Raw genomic sequence first — 20,201 nt, 5'->3', positions numbered from 1 at the left:
TCCTGGTAATTTGTAGTGTTTGTCCTAAATTCCAGTTTAAAGGCTAAGACAGAAGGTGAACTGAAAAAAGCGGGGTTGATAGATACAGAATTTGGAATGAAAGGTGTCAAAAAGTCATGATCAGGTCCGATGAGTGAAGATCATAAATTATTTCTTCAATCTAATGCTAGTATTTTGACTAATATTGTTATTTTTACTCTGCCATATATGTTGGAGCAGGTCCAAAATCTGGAACAGATTTTCTGGACCACATTCTGTACTGGCATATAATTGGCATAACTCCACAGAATAAAACTGAAAGTTATATAAAATGAGAACTGGTTTAGTGTCTACATCTTGGTACTCAGCCCAAGCACAGTGTTTGGTGTATGCATAATAGTGATCCAAGACTCTAAGTATTGAATCTGCTGTGAGGAACTGGAGCAATAAAGGCTTGTTATTTCTGTATTCTCTGAATGAATAACAGCAGATAGAATGATTTGGTGGCGCACACAGTATGCTGTTGACCATCAGCCATAAAGGAAACTAAGAAGTTAACCTGCTTTTGCCAGTAAAATTCAGTAAACCCCCATATAATTCATTAAGTTCTTTTTGTTAAATCTGGTTCAGTCTGTGTAGTCTTCTTGTATATGGTTATATTCGTCTTACTTAATGTTTCCAGTATTTATTACTGCAGGAAGACCACAATTTAGTAACTGCAGAAATCAGACTGAAAAGAGAATATAAGTGACAGGAAAACACTTAAGACCAAAGAAAAATCAAATTGCTACTCAGGCATTTATCACTGTGAAGAATGTTAAGGTCAAGACTGCTAAAAATAAGCTAAAGGGAAGTTATGTGACATATATACAAAATCAGAAGAAATAATGTGAATAGTTGAAGTGTCTGATTTTCCAATATTAAGCACAATAATAAATGAACCAACATGAGTGAACTGCCAAGCTCCTTAAATCAGAACAACTTTTAAAAGTTTTGAATGAATAAGCCATCAAAGACAGAATTGGCTAATTCCCAGAACTGACTGAAGTCAGTACAAGAGTTCAGGGAGCCCAACTACATACAGGTTGGTCACTCTAAGACTCTCTAAGACAGTGTTTAGATTCAAGATGCCTAGTTCTGACTCAAGTCTCCTAGAAATTAGCTGCATTGTGGGTTTTTTTGTGCCCAATATTCACCACTTCAAGGAAGAAAATAAGAGGAGCTTGCCTATATGCTCTGTTGTTTACTGGATGTGAGTAGAATCACAAATGTCAGCACTAGCACAAAAGGCCTAATTTTCAAGGCAGGAGATATATGTCCTAGGCTACTTGATCTTCTAATATGGGACATGACAGCAATTCTAAGGTCTATAATTTATACAACAGATCTACTCAGAAAATACTCAGAATACTCAGAAAAAAACTCAGAAAATGTTTGCTTACATAGAAAAAATAAACTCAGCTGCGGATTTGGGTTTTTGGCTGAAACCAGAAGCAAAAAGACATGGTTGACATGAAAGTAAGATTAGAATATTCTAGGCCTGTATAAACTCACAATAAGTTCTTCCTGTTCTGTGCCAGAAGAGTAGAGATCATTTGCTAAAGTATGATTGCTGATTTTGGATGGAAGGGAACAGCTGAGTGAAATTAGTGAAATGGCCTGATGTGAGTGGCCATGGTTTAGGTCATGGGTTTAAATGCTGAAGGCACAGCCTCCTACTAGTAGGAAGCACTGGAAATATGTTCAAACAAATGATATGTCACCCTAAAGTGCATGTCATGAATAATATTTTTTAAGGATGCCAGCTGCATAGTCCCAGAGATGGAAGGAAAATTTATCATGACAGAATTACTACCAGATAGATTTGTTTTGAAAATATAATACAGGCATGTTTCCAGAAGAAAAATAAAAAAGCTGGTAAAATTGTGTTCTATCTGTTCTGTCATATGCAAGAGGTCAATAGGTAACGAAGAGTTTTAGAGAAACTAGCATTTCATAATGCAGTTAAGAAAAGCACAAGTACAAGACAAGAATTATGAAGCGATCCCATTAAGATGACTCAGGTGAAGTTCAGAAGCTGCTATTTTGTATGGCTTGCAAAATAGTTCTGTAATAGAAAATGTATAAGCTATCATTGGCCACTTTCTTTCTCTCAGCTGCCAAAAAATTTTCAGCCTTTATTACACATTGGCTGAGCTGGTCTCCCCTTGGACTCCTTTGTAGTTTTATGATTAGGCAGTCTCCTAGAAGGGGAAGAAAGTTTGTTTTTAATTGCCAAAAAGGAGTGTGGGGTTGAATTCAGATATCCAGCTTCTCCAGCAAGTACAATAAAACCCAGGCTTCTCCATTAAAAATGACAATAACAACTTCATCATCGCTGATCATACACTGAAAGAACTATGCAAACAAGTTTATCATCTATACTACCCTAAAAATAGTTGGAGATGCTTGGCCAAGTGGGCTTTAATATCACAAACAGCATAATGAAAACTATTCAGACACTACATTAGCATAGCAAAGGGAATTGGACAGCATGCGAGAGGTCTTTATTGCTAACTAGATCAGCTCCAAAGCTATTAGCAGTATCAGTAGCTACAGGAGTTGGGTTAAATTAGTCTGCTAACTACTTTTCTTTTGAAGAGTGAGATTATATAATACAGTTTTCTGGTTCCAGTAACATAAAAGGAATTTCTCTGTTTAATATTGTCATAATTTGACTCCAATACTTCCCATATCCTCAAGTTACCAATATAGCAGGTCTTCTCATACAAAAGAAATGACACTTTAGTTCTCCAGAACAAACTTCTGTGCTACTTCTATAATGAAGAAAAGAAAGAAGGGGAAAAGATGCTGTAGTCTTCCTCCTCAGTGCTCATTGCTCACTGCTAAGCACCCTGGTATCACAGGTGAGACTTAACATGTCTGCTTTTGCTAAATACTTTTATTTATTTATATTGCAGAATTGCCTCAGAAGATGATGTTAGCAAAAATTAAGAAAGGTAATTATGTTTACCTAATAATCTAAGACTCTTAAATGATAAGGGATTTAGCTCCTTTTGTTAAATTCTTTATGTATTGTTCCAAGTTCTCTCCTAAAAAAAAAAAACCAACAACGTCAGACTAAAGTGAGTTCTTACTCCTAAACTACTATTTCTGTAATTTGTCAAAGACTTTGAAGACAGCTGTGGTCACTGAAGATGGTAGCTGTTATGTCTTCTCCCGAGAATAAATACATCATGACACTTTTTTTCCTCTTTCTTTGGTAAAGGGAAAGGAAGGACTCTGCAGAGATTCAAGCATTGTATTATTAGCCATGGTGTGGGACTCATTGTATGTTTTGAGAATAAACTAAATGCTTTCTTCACTGTTAGCAAAAATAGGAGAAAACTTCTGTTAAAGTAAATGCCTGATACCCAGACTTCCTAAATAGCCAGTGCTTGAGCACTGAGAATCGCTTGTCTGAAACACTGCTGGTCTGCTGAGGTAACCTGTGTTCCTAACAAGGATATTTGTTTGATACTTACAATAGAGCTTCTGAAGACTTCACCTTCAGCTTTTGAAGACTTCCACCCTTCCCCTTTGCATATTAGAGACTTAACTGAAATGGGCCCAATGCTGGTAGCCAGAGTTCACTGAATACAAGCTTGAGTAAATTTCACAACTCAGCAATTCTTTCTCTGCTTACCTTCCTTCATCCTTCCTTCCATTTGCTTCCTCTTGAATTGGTGTGCATTTAACTCCTTGCAGAAATACCCATATTTCCAGGTACATTTTGAAATAGAATAATTAAATTATTTGTCTTTGCAGAATGGTATACAGAATATTTTCATACTGAGATCTTTGTTTTATTTTCCAATTTTCTACTGTCTTTTCCATTTTTAATGCATAAAAAAAGAAAAAAAAATTGTGAATCTATGCTGTGGAAGTTACTAAAGTTGATTTTCTACAGATGTTGCAGACATTTGGCACTGCTTCCTTTAAGGTCTGACCCTAGTTCCCTGCTTTTAATGACAAAACAGAACATACCCTGTTAAATTCAGCTTGTGGCTGTCATCAACATCATTACATATTTACTATTGCTTCCAGTAATGTAGTCTTGAATACTGAGTCTCTGGAGGAAGACATGGCATTTAGAAGTATAATACTAGTTTGTAGTTATGATTATATTGCCTTCATGACCTCTCCAGAAGTGGCTATAAAAGTTAGCTGTGAGCTCAACTTATTTGGACTTAATTTCCTTTTTCTGCAAGAACCATTTTAATATAAGGATTTTCTAAATGAAGAACAGCTGTTTTTAAGAATCAGTCATAATCCTGTAGTCTACTTTCATACCCTTATTATTACCCACCTTCCTTTCTCAGTTAATATCATAATCTTATTCTGAAATCACAATATTATGCAATGTTTGATGAAAGAGTTGTTTCTGTGTCTCCTATTGTCTGTTGGCTTCTAATAGATGATATATGGGATAGACACCACTGTGGTAGACTCTTGCACGCTACCTGTCTACATAACCTGTCTTATTTCCCTTCTCACCTGAAAGCATATAGTATGCCTTGCCCATACCTTTTATATTTCATGGAATCACAGAATGGTCAGGGTTGGAAGGGACCTCTGAAGATCATCCAGTCTAACCCCCTGCTAAAGCAAAGTTCACCTAGAGCAGAGGAGGAGACCCCACAGCCTCTCTGGGCAGCCTGTCCCAGCGCTCTGTCACCCTCAGGGTAAAGAAGTATTTCCCCATATTCAGGTGAAACTTCTTGTGTTGCAGTTTGTGCCCGTTGCCCCTTGTCCTGCTGCTGGGCACTGCTGAAAAGGGCCTGGCCCCATCCTCTTGGCACTCACTCTTAAGATATTTGTCTTCTCCAAGCTAAACAGGCCCAGCTCCCTCAGCCTTTCCTCACCAGAAAGATGCCCCACTCCCCTCATCGTCTCTGGGCACAGCGCTCCAGATGAGCCTCACCAGGGCAGAGCAGAGGGGTAGGATCAGCTCCCTCACCCTGCTGTCCTCGCTCCTCCTCATGCCCCCCAGGGTGCCATTGGCCTTCTTGGCCACAGGGCACACTGCTGGATCATGCAACACTTGCCAGTTGTTGGTCTATGTGAACTTAGATTTGTAAATCTGTGAACATCAATAGGTGCTGCATTTGAATAGTAAGAAACATGAAATACCTGAACGTAGAATACATATACTTATGGGCAAAGAAAAAATTTGTAATAAAAAATCAAAATTAAGCTATCCAGGAGTGCTTAAAAGAGTTAATTTTGTGTACCTCATGCAAGAACATTTTAATGGTTCAATTTTACATGTAATCTCTGAAAATGACATTTTCCTGTTCCTGAAGCTTTACAGCAATTGAAATACAAGATATTGACAATTATTTCTTGGAAAACAGTAATTATGAGCTATTGTAATGTTTATATGTGATGTGCATCAATTGAATTTAATGATATTGTTGTCCTGGCAATGTTTTTAATAGATACTTAGCTAAAATAGGTGTAATAGGATTAACTTCTTTGCAACTCCATAATCTACTCCAGAAATGTTAAGGACTTCAAAGTAATTATTCTATAGTAATTTTTATTAAAATGGAAGCTCTCTGCATACTGTTCTAGTCTCAATATTGTCTTATATGATAGCTATATATACTTTTCTCTGCAAGTTAGCTAAGAATCATATTTCAAAGCATCTACTAGCAAGAATTTGAGAATACCACCACATATATTGCATTATTGTTTCCCTGATTTTCTTTTAAGGAAATAATTCTGAGAAAAAATAGAATATGGTGAGAAATTGATATTTGGGTATTACTGTATGGCTATGTATTTTTCTTCTCTGCCAGAAGCCATGATACCATGCCTTAATATTCAGTCAAATTATGCAGTATTGATTTGTTAAATTTATTCTTGGTTGATATTGTAGTTAGTTATTGCAGACTATGAGCTGAAAAATGATAATTAGAATAGTTACTCTGTCTCCCAGTTTCCTGTATCCTTTTATAACAGTAGATAGTTCAAGACAAAATGCATTGTTAGATTTTTTTCTGTTTTTTAAAAAGCTATTTCCTTTTTTCTTCTACTTTAACATTGCTTTCTGCATAATTCATGCTAATATTAACTGAAAAGACTACATAAATGACAAGAATGCATACTTTAGATTCAAATGATCCAGCTGAGATTTAAGTCTTGTTTTTATTCAGAGTAAAAACTAATTTTCATCTTAGAGCTTCAATGAGGGAGGACACTTAAAAGAATCATTAGTCCTCATTTTCTAAGATATAATTTACTGACTACTTGAAAAGAGGAAAAAAAAAGAAATAAAAATGTCCCTATAATGCTTCAGCATAATATTGCAGTATTATATATAGAACAAAATCAGTACAATAAAGCAGCAGTTATTTTACAGTTGGTCTTCAGCCTGAAGTTACAGATTTATTTCATAAACTTCCTCCGGTTCTATTGTTGTTTTGGAATATGTATTTATCTTTTTTTAATCTTTCCCCCCACTCCCCGCCCCCGCTCATCATTTACCATTGTTCGTAGAAAAGCCAAATTTCTGCTTTGATGAGAAAGACCCTGGAATCTGCAGAGGCTATTTTTCCAGGTATTTCTATAACAAAGAGACAAAGTTATGTGAAGTATTCAAGTATGGTGGGTGCCTAGGAAACCAGAACAACTTCAAGAATTTGGAAGAATGCCAGACTACCTGCCAAGGCAACTGTAAGTTGTTGTCTTCATTATTCCTAGTCTTATTGTTGTATAAACAACACTGTGTTTTGAAAAGTATCTCGCATGGAAAAAAAAGCAAGCTAGGGTTTCCTGAGGTGGCAATAATTTTTATCTGAAATTAATGTTAATTATATATTTTTAAAATAAAAATACAAAAATGAAAAATATAAGCTAAAAAACTTTGTACATACTATTAACTTTAATGAGTATTACAGTACTCCCACTTTTTTACTTTTTGCATGACAGTCTAAAATCTGTCAGCTGCTTGGCTTTATAATATCATAAAATGCTAATATGTATTTTTTTAACCCATACCTCTGAATATATTCTTTTCAAACCAAGTCTTGTAATGAAAAGAGGTGCCAATATAGGAAGAATTTGTTTTTACTGTTTCCTTGTTGTGCATTACTAGCTTCCCACCAAAGAATCCTGGGAAACCTGTCCCATACTTCTGAATTATTTGGCTGTGCAGCTTTGGCTACAAACAGCCATTCAGACTGGCCCTAGATCATTCATCCAGTCCCTTGTCCTACTGGTTGCTATGAATTGTTCTATATGAGAAGACAGTGACCTTCAGAACTCCTCTCCCCTTCACAAAGTACTTAATTTTACTCATAGGGCAAATATGTTTTCCCACTCAGAGCCTCCAGACCCTTTTGTCTTGCTTGTCTCTAGTGGGCTTTTTTCCAGGACTGTTTCTTAATCTGTTATTTTGGTGAGGGGAACTTAAGCTTATTCACATTTAGAATAGGAAAGACCCACTATGGTTCTTTTTAAAAGATTTTTTTAAAAGATATACATATAGTTCCATGTGCTTTCCCCCTACCTTTGCTGAATCATTTCTTCCTGGCCTCTGATTCCACTTTTACCTTCTGGACTAAAAGTTGTAGAATGCTTTTTTTTTCCTGACTTTAATCTGAAATAACACCTCCAGGTAAATTTGTATAAATACCCAAAAAGAAAGAGAGAATTAGTGGCCACTGCCATAGTTTAAGTAGGTCAAAGTTTTTACCTTAGTGATATTGAACCATTGATACTAATTTTTTTTGTGTGTTTTTTCGTTATTGTTCTCCTATTGTTTATGCTTCAGTAAATTTATTGCCAATTGTTCCAGCTGAAGAGCATCCTAACACTATGAACAGTAGTTCCCTAGTGGAAGACACCAACCAATTCCCTGGGATTTTTGGTAAGCATTTGCATTTGCTCTTCATAATTACCCTTTTTTAATGCAGACACTCCTTGGCTCCACTCATTTTCCTGTTTATTTGAAGATATGTATGTTGGTTGAAATACATAAGCACAGTGAAGTCAGTAATGTTAAAACTAGCTTCATAACTATTTTCTTGTTATAATACATATTTTGAAAAAAGCTTACAATTGCAGAGGCTAGAATAACTAGCAGAATATCTGCTACTAATACAAAAAGAACCTTACAAAACCATGTTTGATTTAAATCTTACATCAGTAAAATTAAAGAAGAAAAAGGAATCCATCCCTAAGCTGCCTCGACACATCAGTTTCCTATGCTTTTGGGACCTAAAGAAATATTGCCTTCTAGTAGTATTAATACTGATATGGAGCTAAGCAAATGGATACCAATCATAGCTTATTCTCAGAGCTTTCTTGTGTCTAGGTAATATGTCACAGTTTCACCCTTTTTTTTTTTTTCCTTTTAGTAAATTTGTTGCCAACTGCTGGAAATGAGAAGTCCAACTCTATGAACAATAGTTCCCCAAAGGAGGAGCGCAACCAGTTTCCCATTTTTTTTGGTAAGAATTCACTTTTGCAGATCTTAACTCTTCGTCTTTTATATGCACTCTGGATTGCTTTTCCATTTCCACTCATTTTGCAACATATCTAAAACTAGAGAATGGGCTTCTATGTCAGATGTTTTGATAGGCAGAGAAAGTCAAAGCAAAGAAATATTGCTACTTACAGATCTTCCATATATATTGAAGTGCAAGACCGACCACATCTTGTCCTTTTCTGAAAATGTGCGCTTCCTGAAGGTCTGATAAATACAAAAAGAGCAAAAGCTGTTATGCAGAGTTCTTCTAGTAAAAATTAATATTTTTGTGGGTATCTAATTGGCAACTGATTTAAAGCTCCTTTTTCCCATTAAAAAAGGACCATATTTGGATTTTGGAAAATGGCTCGGAACAAGATTTATAATACATTTTTATTTTCACTAAGGACATATTAAACTCAGTTCTTGGTTTGAATATAACAAAGTGACCATGAATTCATTTTGTGTCTGCTTCAAGGTATTTTTGCACTATGTATTATAATGCAAATGAAAATCTGGACCTTTACTGTAGAGGGCTGGGTTTTAACAGTTTCTGCAGCTGGATGCTGTCCACTATAGATTGCTGGTACTTGCTCACACTGTAAAGGGTAATTGAATTTGAGGGATGTTATTTTTATGATCCACAGTTATGCAAGAAGAAACAAGAAACAGTTGGAAAAAGCCTGAGCATTCTTACCAAGTATTTCTGCTGGTTTTCTGCATTTACACTTACTTGTACTTTTGAGGATTGAGTGATGGCTTAGAGATTCATGAAGGTTTCTGTGGTTTATATGATCTGTAAGTTAATGGGCATCTAGGATAACTAACATTCCTGTGCTCTTTGCTTAGAATGGTATGTCTAGTAAAGCTTAAATGTGTGTTGTATGTTATTTTTTTGCCTGCACTGTGATCCACATGTATTGTTGGGCTGAGGTAAGTTTCTGCGATAGTTGGGTTGTTTGTGTACCACATACAAAGCATCAGTGCACTGTTATTAAAATGTCTGAATATAAAACAGTAAAGCTTTTGGCAACTTATTTTACTGAAAAATATTTGAATGATTTAAAGCCTGATATGAAGTCTAGGGACATCAGAGCATACATGTTCCCTGAAGGTTTTTACTCACAGTATGAATCCCCAAATCCCCAAAACAACTGATTTATACCAGCAAAGGGACGTGATTCACTGTTTTCTCAGAGGAAATAGAAGGGTTCTTGATTGTGTCAGCAATAGCTAATTCTCTGGTAAAGCACATTTTTGGAGGGAGAGGCGAGGATGAGAAAGAGAAGACTTGAAGATTGGTGGAAGAAAGGTTTGGGGAAAAAGGGTGGGTGGAGTCAGTGTAGCTGGTTGGGTTGGATATGAAACGTGACCTTGGAAGGGCCAGTGCATTTCAGGGCAAAGTCTGAAGACTCCGTAGGTTCTTCCCCACTGTATAACCTTTGTGTTACACTAACCTGCCCTGTGCAGTCACCTGCTGCTATTCTGTTTATCTGCCTGTACCTTTCAGGCTGCTGGGATGGGCTGAAATCCTATGCTTTTGTGCAATCCTACTGCAGGGGGAGGAAAGCGTAGGGCCAAAACTGACAGTTGATTTCTCTGCAGAGATGTGGGAAATGTAGCCTCCATTTCTGCTGTTACTAGAAGTAGAGGTGTAAAGTGAAGTTGCAAGGTAGAGCCATTTCTCACAAACATGCACTGTGACTCCCAATGGCCCTCAGTGAGAGACAAGAATCTGGCCTTGCACAATATGAGGTCAGGATGGACTGTTTGGGATGGAGTGGCTGTTCATCTTCTCAAGCACAGGCAAAGTAGCTGGTCTACCACTGTGACGTAACAGAAAGATCTATTTTGCTGTTGCAAAGCCTGAAACCCATTTGAGAAGCTCTTGCAGAGCCACTGGTGTGAGTTCCAGTTTCCAAGCTCCACTTGAGATGGGTTCCAAGGTCTAATTTCCTTCAAAAGTTTTTGATGGAGTTGGCATGTTTCTGAGAAACACATTTTATTTCATTGTATCGGCATTTTCCAGAGGAAAACTTTACACCTGGAAATGTTTGACTAAATCAGCTTAAAAGCTTTCATTTGTCCTTTGTAAATTCTTTTTTCCTGTGCCTGTTCATGAGCTGACTTATGTAGCATATTTTTGGCAAATAATATACATAGCAAATCCAATTTTATGAGCTTGCTATTGGATTTTAAAACCTATTTCAGTCAGAAATTTTGGATAAACTGAATAGTATGAACACAAGAGTAAAGCCAGAATCTTGTTGTTGTCAACGTCAATAACCAGTTGATTTCTGTAGAAGTTGCATCAAAGGCCATAGAATGGACCATGTAATGACATTTATTAATTTTTAGGTTCATACGATCCTCTTGAAGTTAACATGTAATGAGTTACGGAACATAATGAGTAATGCTGCTTGCACTGTGGAAAAAATATTGCTAAATTGTAATCTAAATTGAGGGAAAAAAAAAAGTTTAAACCAGTATTTCTATCTCAAGATCTCAAGTAACCTCTCAGTAAAGTTGATATCTGTAATTCATAGACCTGTAATGACTAGATTGGGGAAAACAATTCTGATAGTGGGACATGTATTGCTTTTTCTTTCTTTTTTTTTTTTTTTTTACTGTTTTCAGTGTGTACCCCTTCCCTTCTGTGCAGTTTTGTGGCTGTGGGATTTGCTGCTTTCTTTTTCTTTTTTCCTTCATAGAAAAAGTGGGAGATAAAACATTTTAACAACTCTTAGAAAAATGAGGTTGTAAAACCAAAACACTTTAGAGAGACACTCAAGAACAGGCATAATATCTAAACTTACTGTAGCATAATATACATAAGTGCAGTGTTAGCAGCTCAGACTGAACAGAAAGAACTTACTTGGATCTAATTCTCGCTGTGACTGGGTTAACATGCTGGCTCAGAGGTTATAGATTGTCCTGCCAATAGAGATGTTGGGCTGGACATGACACAGTACATGTTTTATGTTCACAGTTACTTAAAGTTAACAGGCCTTTTAGTGATCAGTATTGGAAAATTAATTCATAATTTGTATGATCCTCAGCAGACAGGAAATTATGATAAGTAATTTTGTTTTATTTTAATATACTGTTTTGTTGTATAAAAATGACTGCTATATGGCAAAATTAGAGGTTTTCTTCATGGGCTGGTTGTTTCTGTGAGTGTAAAGAATATGCAGATATTTTGAAGATAAACATGAATAGTGTTTGGTATTTGGGGCATTTATCTACCAATGCTATACACAAAGAAGAACAAAATTTTTAGCGAGAATACAAGAGGGATTCTGAAGAGCATTCGGACACAACTCTGCCAGTTGCATTATGCATACACAGGTAGTTCTTATTCACCAGTAACCATAGCCCTGGCTCCATGGCTCCCCTAAAGCTTACAGTGGTTGCGAGAACTCTTTCACAAGGGGACTGTGGAGTCTCTCTGGAAAATTCTACATACCAGATAAGTAATTTACATTAAAAAGTATATATTTAAGTTCTGTTATATAGTTAACAAACCTATGCTGTTTGGCTCTTTTATCACTGGCAAGCCTTTCTGCTTTTTAAGTTCAGAAATTAGCAGGTTAAAATAGGTAAGCGTGTTTTTTTAATGTTGCTGAACATATGTTTTGAAAGCTAATATCATCTCCAGAGTGAGCAATACTGTCACAGTTATAACAATAAATTAAGTAGTGCTCATTTTATAACCTGAAACTAACTTTATCTTAAAAGAACAACTCATGACTTAGTTTTTGTGTTTCAGGATTCTTTCTGAATAGTATGATGTTGCTAACACAGCTTCAGATATATTATTAATTTCATTTTGCTGTCTTAACTTTGCATAAAACACCATTCTATTTCTTTCACAGCTATTTTTCATACTTTTTCACCATGCTAGTTCAGCTGTTTTACTTGGCAGATAAACCTTTTTTCAGCAGGTGCAATATGTGTAAAACACGTAAAGTGTATCATGTTATTTCTGGATGTTTTTTTGCCCGTCTCTTGAATTTCCCAAGTTAATTCATAACTTCTTGATTTCAGCATCTCATGTGTTTCCCAGGTTTGTGACAACATGATGCCTTCAGCTTGGTTGTAACCCAAATTATTCCCTAAAATTTTATTTGTTTTTTATTTCTGAACCACTTCTACCTGGCTTTGTAACTTCAAGAAGGCCATCTGACTAGCTTCACATTTACATCTCAGCTGTCTCAATTCTGCAGCCTCTTGAAGGAAAATGGCACTTGTTTAGGTCCCTTATTAACTGGTGATGTAATGGCTCCCATTCACTTTCTTGCATCCTCTGCAGCAATTGTATCAGTTTTAATTTTGTGTATGAGTCACTCTAGGGTGTTAGATGATGGAGTTTCTTCAGGCTTGGGAATTCTGGCACGGATTTGCTTCTTGAACTTGTTCGAGTGCCCAAGTACTTCGGATACCTCAGGTTCATCTTCCAGTGTTTCAGTTCTCACACTCTCACTTGCAGCGACACCGAAGAAACAAACCATCAGCCTGCTCCTTGGAATGGTAAAAACCTAACAGCAGCACTAAAGCACCAGCATCTCAGTCACTTTGTGCACTTCCTTTTCACATTCAAGCCGTTGTTATCCTGTGAGTTACAAGCTATTTCTTGATAATGGCTCAGTGCTTTCCAATGGAGTGACTTCTATTACTTAGGTCAAGCTTTCTGTATTCATGCAACAAACCCAATATTAAGGTATTGAATCTTACATTGAAAATGCTGGTTACTTTTACCTTCTACTTGATTTTAGAATGTATAACAGTATTTGGGAAAATTCACTTCATTTATGATCATAAATATTTACCATATTTTTAAGGCTGTCAAAGTTTAATTTTTTTTCACTTCACTTTCGCCAAATACTTTACTTGAAGCTTCTCTAATTGAATATGAACACTATCTCCTATTACAGAAATGGCAATTTTATCACTAAATACATAGGAAACAAATCTTGCTTTCAGGTAAGCCTTTGCTGGCATTTGGAATTAAAAGAGCAAATAACATTTGCAGTGGTATTTTTGTAATCATAAAGAGAAAGATACTTATGTAAAGTATCCTGGATTTTCAGGAAAGCAGAATTAAATTTGCCAGTAGATTTCATGTGAATTTCAAAGTTCTGTCAGCTTCAAATCGCCTATGTAATATCAACATAACAGAAAACTGGTAAATCGCAGTGTTGTCTCTAACCTTTTTTTTTCTCTTGGTATTTCTAGAGCCACCACCTATCCCTTCTTTGTGTATGACCCCTATGGACAGAGGACTTTGTAGAGCCAAAGAGTTAAGATTTTTCTACCACTACTCAACTGGAAGATGTCGCCCATTTAGTTATAGTGGTTGTGGTGGGAATGAAAATAATTTCACCTCCAGAAAGTCATGTTTGAGGATCTGCAAGAAAGGTATGAGAAGTGATACTACCACAGACTATCATAAGAGGTAAATATTACGCAAGCTGAAATATTCTTGCAACTTTTAGTAGTAAGTACTGGCCTGATAAAATGTAATAGCTGAAAGTCTTAGAAAAGTGAAAATGGAAATCAGAAGAGACAGAGCTAGCGAGAGAGAGATGGACAGTAAAATACAATGTACAAGAACAGAAATAAGACAACTTGGCATTGGTCAGGCATGTGAAGGCTTTAGGTAAGAAAATGTTCTTTTTTTCTTTTTTTAAGAATATTTCTTGAAAACAAGACTTGTCTCTTATTTCTGATAATCTTGGATGTGTTGGTCATACAGCATATAATCTTACTGTCCTTATTTTACCTTTAGGATTCAATAAAACAAAAGGTGAAAGAAGATTAATAAAAATCAAGAAGAAAAGAAAGAAACAGTCCGTAAAGGCTCTGGGCAAGGAAATCATCCCTGAAGGAATACAACTTTGATTTTTATGGCAACGTGAAGTAAACCACTATTCACCTGTGAATGAAAACTTTAGTGTACACCATTAAAATATATTTACTCTACTGATTATTTTGATTATATGTTGTTAAGCTGCTTATATTTTTATTATGTATTTCTCATTCACGTTAATAAACATTACCTTTTACTTTGATAAAGGTTCTTAAATTCTAGTTTGATTGTATATAATTGTCATAACTGAAACAGGACAGAACAGATGGTGTGGGTGTATAACTCACAATGATTAAAAAGTAGCCAAGATTCAAATTTAATTTATTACACCATTATTCTTTTTTGAAATCTATTTTTGTACTAAAGAAAGCATAATGCTTGTCAAAGAGTAATCACTTGTCAAGCATGATTATTTCAATCAGATTAAAAGGTAGGTCTATTGCTATAAAGAGGAAATAGGCACTAGATTTGTTTTAATAAGATTTATTTTAGGTTATGCAAGCTAAATTTAACTCCACCAAAGCGCATATAAGTACACTATTGTGAAATGTGAGATCAGAATTAACCCACCAAAACCCATGAAGAGAGTGTTAAAGTTGTGAATGTAATGTGACATATTTGCAAATATTTAAAAATGTATTTGCTGGGATCATAGTTTTTTATCCTTGTTCCTGAACTAGGCTCATGGCTAGCAAGTTTTCCAGAGATACATATCTAAGTTTTACAGAAACCAAAACAAATTCCTTTCATAGAATTAAATACAGTTGCTTTAGAGATAACACTATGCTTACTTTCCAGTTGACTTTGAGGATTATTTTGGCTGTGCTTTCATGGCTTTTTTTAAAGACTGACATGAAACAGTGGTAGTTCCTACCCTTCTTCAAGGCACCTCTCTGGTCTTGGGTAAATCTTTTATAACTACATTTTTTTAGAAGAAAGGAAAGAAAAAAAAAGATGACATAGTTGGTTTCCTCTTAAGGTTTTTAGAAGCACCTTGCTGCCTATGAAACAAAAGATAGCAGGATATCTTTGAAACTTCCCTGTCTCCTTTGATGTTGTAAGTTGTTTATGTATGATGTTTTCTCTTTATGCTTAAAACTACTGAAGATAGTTAGTTTGTGAGAGGTAGTGTGGAAATAAGTAGCTGAAATAGATGTGAGGGGCTCAAACATTGCAGCAAGGAGCAAGAAACATCAATGAAGGAACTGGACTAAGCTGCCTCTTTGCCTGAGTGCTATTATTTACGTGTGTGTTTTCTGAAAACCTATGTTTTATATACCTGATGAACTTTGGACTAAGTCCACAAAGAAGCTAAGCTTCACTGCTCAGGATGAAAGCATTTATGCATTCGAAATATCTGAGTGGGAGAGTAAGTAAAAGTCACAGATTTTTGTACAGAAATTCTATCCAAATCTCTTTTCTGGTGCCTAAATCCTTTCATGACTTTTTCAATCTAGATTTTATTAAGTCTGATTTGTAAAGTGCTCACAGAACTGAAATGTACACCAGAAAAGATTTATGTAGAGTCCGGTCAGATAAAGTGATGAGCACCACAGACTTACAATGCAGTATCTGTAAATCGGGCAAGTGCAGTTCTGACAGGAAACCTATAAACTCCATAGACTGCTGAAAACTAGTAATGTCTGTTCTTTACACATAATTAATTTGGTGCATTGGTTACCTGCCAGTTTCAGTGCCAGTTTGATATGTTCCCATTCTAGTCCATCATTTTTATTGACCTTACTCTCCAGGTATCATTTGTACTCCATGCACTAGGAGTTGAGGCTGTAGGTGCGGGTTGCGCTGCACAGATGCAGAGCAGTAGGTTAAATACAAGTGGAAGTTTGTCATTGCAGACAAGTGGAGAGCAGTGGTTTAAACTGCTCCCTGGCCTTTCCACTTGTGGCATAGCAACTGCCTTAGCACAGTATTGTCATGGCCTCCAGAAGTCAGCAGTTGCTTTCAGCACGCTAGGTGTGGGAGAGTTAGGACTTGCCGGTGGGCTGAACACTAATGCCAAATTTACCCTGCTTCTACACTGACTTGTGTCTGCCTGCCTAGGAATGCAGGCAAGTGCACAAACATCTGCACCTTTTCTGTAAATTTTATGAGGAAGGCAGAAAAAATACCTCATCTTCCATTCTTAGTCATGATTATTTCCCATGGGCTGCCAGAATTAAAACTTAGGTAATGTCTAGATTGTGTGTGTACCTGGGGGTGGACACAGCACGGAGGTGTGTGTAACTTGGCTTCTACGTAGCTCAGTGGCTCAGTAGGGACATTCTGAATCCATGGTTTCAGATTAAAGGGAAAAGAAAGAATGTTAAGTGCTGGGTAAGTAACACATTTGCAACAGCTGCTTTCTGTCACTGATGTCTGACATATACGCAGTACTATCCTATACATCACGTTAAAATAATTTTGCAAAGAAACACGCTATTTCCTAGCATGATTCTTTAAGTATTTGACTGTGATTCACATTAAACGAAAACATCTTCTAGAGCTTTCTTGTAAAAGAGAATGAAACTCATTCTTTAGCAAGAGCAGGAATGCAACATTCAGATAACTCCAGTGTTTATATGAAACTGTTATTGGTGGTAGTGTTCCTTTAAGGAGAGTTTTTCCTCAGCATCAAGGCCAAATAAAGGTGATGGGGCCAAAGCTGTTTCTGAGACAGTGTCCTCTGCCCAGCTGTGACTGTAGCTCTAGACCTGGTCATGGCTCGTTCTCAGTTGTGGTGGGACTCTGATGGGATCCTTGCAGGGGTTGGGAGGAAGGGGAGGGGGTTTGCCCATGGGGCTTATTTAAGCAGTCCCACCGAGAATCCTAACAAAGATTTTTAAACTCCCTAAGTTTTATTAGATCATAAACTAGAATGATGAACTTTCTAAAACAGAATATTCTGAATGAGACAATAGACATTAAAGATAGACAGGAAAGAATAGATACGTTTGTACACAGATTGCCTTGTGATTCCCTGTGTCATTCCATGTCAGTATCCTTCAGGCTCCCTCTTGGTCCAGCGACTTGTCCCTGGCTGCCTGGATTCAACACTTGCAAAATCCACCCTGGAAGGCTAGGAAAAATTGTGCTTTCTGTCTCTACAGAAACCTGGCAGTGCAGCTAAGTCTCCTGCTTGCTGAGCTGTCCTGCAAACTAACAGGGTCTTCTCACTGAGAGTGCTCATTTGCTCCCCCGGACCGTGCAGGCTTCTCTTCTCCCAGAACTGCTGTAGCTAGGACAGGACTAACAGGTAATCCCCCATACTCTCCCAACCCCTACGTACATTACACTGAAGAAACTACTTGTGCATTCATTTTGTCATAACAGTGATTAAATAAGTGATCCATTGAGGGATCTCTTATGTCATTGCTGAGACAGAAAAAGATTAGTTATAGCATCTCAACAGTACCTCTATTTCAATTGACTAAGAAAACATTACAAAATGATTCATCTTTCAGAGTTATTACTTAGTGCAGTGAGAAGGAAGACTGGAATGTAGTAGACTAGACTGTATAAAAACTGATTTGATTATAATCAATAATATTATAATAAAATTATAATTTGATCTGAGAGTACATGCTCTTCCTGGTGGGTGTACTAGGTTTGGCCAATGTACCAGTGCTCCAGCTGCCTTCCTATCTGGTTTTTGTACAGCTCTGCAGTGCATTGAATTTGTTTTTCCCATAGAAAGTCCAAACTGCAGAGTGATCTGATCTGATTTGATCTTCATCACATCCACAAGAATTATTTTGTGTGCCCTTCTCCTTCATTCACTTTTTTTCATCCCTGTATCCCCAATACCTGTAGAACACCCAAATGCAAGAATAAGGAAAAAGATCTGTGTCTTTCTTAAAGGTAATTAAAGGCTGAATGTAAAGGGGGGATAACAGACACAATGCAGGGATAAGATAGTGACTGAGATGGCAGAATGAAGAGGTCAGAAAATCAAGCTATGCTAAAGGTGTTCCAGTGGCTGTATATTTCCAGTGTTAACTCCAGTCCATTCATCCAGTTGTTTCATTCCAGAATCTGGCCTGGCTGCTTCAGAGGAAATAGGCAGAGTGCCATGAAATTTCTCCCACTTTGTGTGATAGGAGCCAACAAGCCAAAAGAATTTTACAGAGGTGTTATGTGTTTTCACCTATCCTCCGATCTGCAATAACTTGGTATGTGCCTTTAGTCCATACATTGATGAAGCAAAATGTCTTTGAGAAATAATTTGAAGTCTTTTTATTCATCCTTTTTTCTTCATGTTTTTATTAGTATGCCCTCCTTTTTTGCCTTTTTACTTTCTCTCCCCTGCTTATCGTTTCTTTCCAGTTCATTTGGGCTGCCTTTCTCCGTGCATCTCTAATCCATCTACTATTTTAAAGCTGACAGAATTTTGAGATAGTCTTCATCTTTCTAGATTCTATCTTGCAAACATATTAAAGTGGACATAAGGATTATGTTTCATCACTGCTTGCTTTTGGCGGTGTCTTATCTTGAGGAAGAGCCAGGTTCAAGTGAAGTGGAACATGCATTTATGCTTGTTAAGTGTTTGCACATGAACTCCTAATATTTGAGTCATAGGCAATGTATGTGAGGAGTTTCCTTGGTTTTGCTTATCCCATCATCTCTTTAGAACCTGTAGCAAGGCCACGTTACATGTCACTTGTCAAGGGTTTTTTTTTTTTTCAGGTTACTCTTTTGCCACTGGCCGTGCGCGATTGAAGCATCCCCTCTCGAGGGGGATGTGACGTACGGACGGGATGCTCTCGGCATTCCCGAATTCTCGAGCCGGGGGATTGGGATGAGGTGCAGGCGCAGGCGGGAGCGGGGCGCGAGGGGCGCAGGGCGACCAATGCCCGCCAGGTGGCAGCGCTGCGCCGCGCCGCGGACCCCGCGCCGTCCCGGACCCGCCGCGCGGGGGCGCTGCAGGGGGGGGGAACGGGCCAGGCTGCCCCGGGACCGCGGCACCGCGCCTGCCGCTGCGGGGCGCCGCCGGCTGGAGCTTTGCAGGGAATCAGGCCGCTGCAGCAAACAGCGGTTAGCGCCTCCGCTGCTCTGGGCACGGCCGAGTGCGGGCACTGCGGTACGGTACTGCCCGTCCGGAAGGGAAATCTGGGGGAAAACAGCCTGCCCCGACAGTCCCTTTGTCGCCAGGGGAGAGGCGTTTGTCACCGCGGCAAGGCTAGAGGGAGATTCTCATAGCTGATGGTGACTAGCCTCATTTTTTTGCAAAACCGTGTTTATCCTTGAACGTTTCTGATCAGATCAAAATTTGTGGTAAGTGGTGGGACTGACTTTTTTCTTCGCATGGTTTTAAGCCTCCTTTGGTTAAAGCACAGTAAGTTGTGCTCATTTAGATCCCTTCTACACTGCTGTAGAACACGCCCACACTGTTGATAACCGAGGCAGCCTGTATTGGTGTAATTTACGTGCCTTTCAGCCAGAAGGGTTGGTGAAGTAGTGTGGGAGCCTTCTGCATCTTTGAAGTGCAAATTACACCAGCTGAGATGTCTCAAATACCGGTGGAGTAGGAGTAAGAAAGTTGTAATGATAGCTAAATAAGTAGAATATAAGACCTCTGAATGAAAATAAAAAAAAAAAAACCCAACCAAACCCACACAACTCCACAAAATTTGACATGCCATATCAAACACCGCCTACGTAATAAATCTCTCCAACTAATTCAGATGGCTGTTTTGAACATGTGTGCTTGGCTAGAATACATGAATTATTTTCCAGGTTACAATGTGTAATGTACCCTGTTGTAGCCTATAGCCTAGACATAGCTGGTCTAAAATAATGCAACTAGGCTCACTTCTGATGGAATTCCACTACCTGAGGTGG

At 37.7% G+C, this 20,201-nt stretch overlaps 2 protein-coding genes across 6 annotated transcripts in view; both read left to right on the top strand.

The window, feature by feature from the left end:
• TFPI (tissue factor pathway inhibitor) overlaps positions 1–14,481 on the top strand; it is a 36,204-nt gene extending 21,723 nt beyond the window's left edge. For 2 of the 5 annotated variants that reach the window (XM_080398405.1, XM_080398406.1), the window contains 6 exons: positions 2,940–2,978; positions 6,523–6,699; positions 7,799–7,894; positions 8,385–8,477; positions 13,730–13,912; positions 14,283–14,481. In XM_080398405.1, coding sequence (XP_080254531.1) covers positions 2,940–2,978; positions 6,523–6,699; positions 7,799–7,894; positions 8,385–8,477; positions 13,730–13,912; positions 14,283–14,395 — 701 coding nt within the window. In that variant the 3' untranslated portion in view covers positions 14,396–14,481. Of the gene's footprint in view, positions 1–2,939; positions 2,979–6,522; positions 6,700–7,798; positions 7,895–8,384; positions 8,478–9,141; positions 10,558–13,729; positions 13,950–14,282 lie in introns of those variants that run through there. The other 3 variants (XM_080398408.1, XM_080398407.1, XM_080398409.1) reach the window with 3 other exon arrangements.
• A 206-nt stretch (positions 14,482–14,687) lies between these two features.
• The window catches only part of CALCRL (calcitonin receptor like receptor), a 73,888-nt gene continuing 68,374 nt past the window's right edge, over positions 14,688–20,201 (top strand). Inside the window, exon 1 of the mRNA XM_080398401.1 lies at positions 14,688–18,532. The gene's annotated coding sequence lies outside the window, so the exon portion shown is untranslated. The remainder of the gene's footprint in view (positions 18,533–20,201) is intronic.

Source organism: Falco punctatus (genome assembly GCF_963210335.1).
Source record: "Falco punctatus genome assembly, chromosome: 8".
NCBI classification, from domain to species: Eukaryota; Metazoa; Chordata; class Aves; order Falconiformes; family Falconidae; genus Falco; species Falco punctatus.
This window is presented reverse-complemented; position numbering and strand designations above follow the sequence as displayed.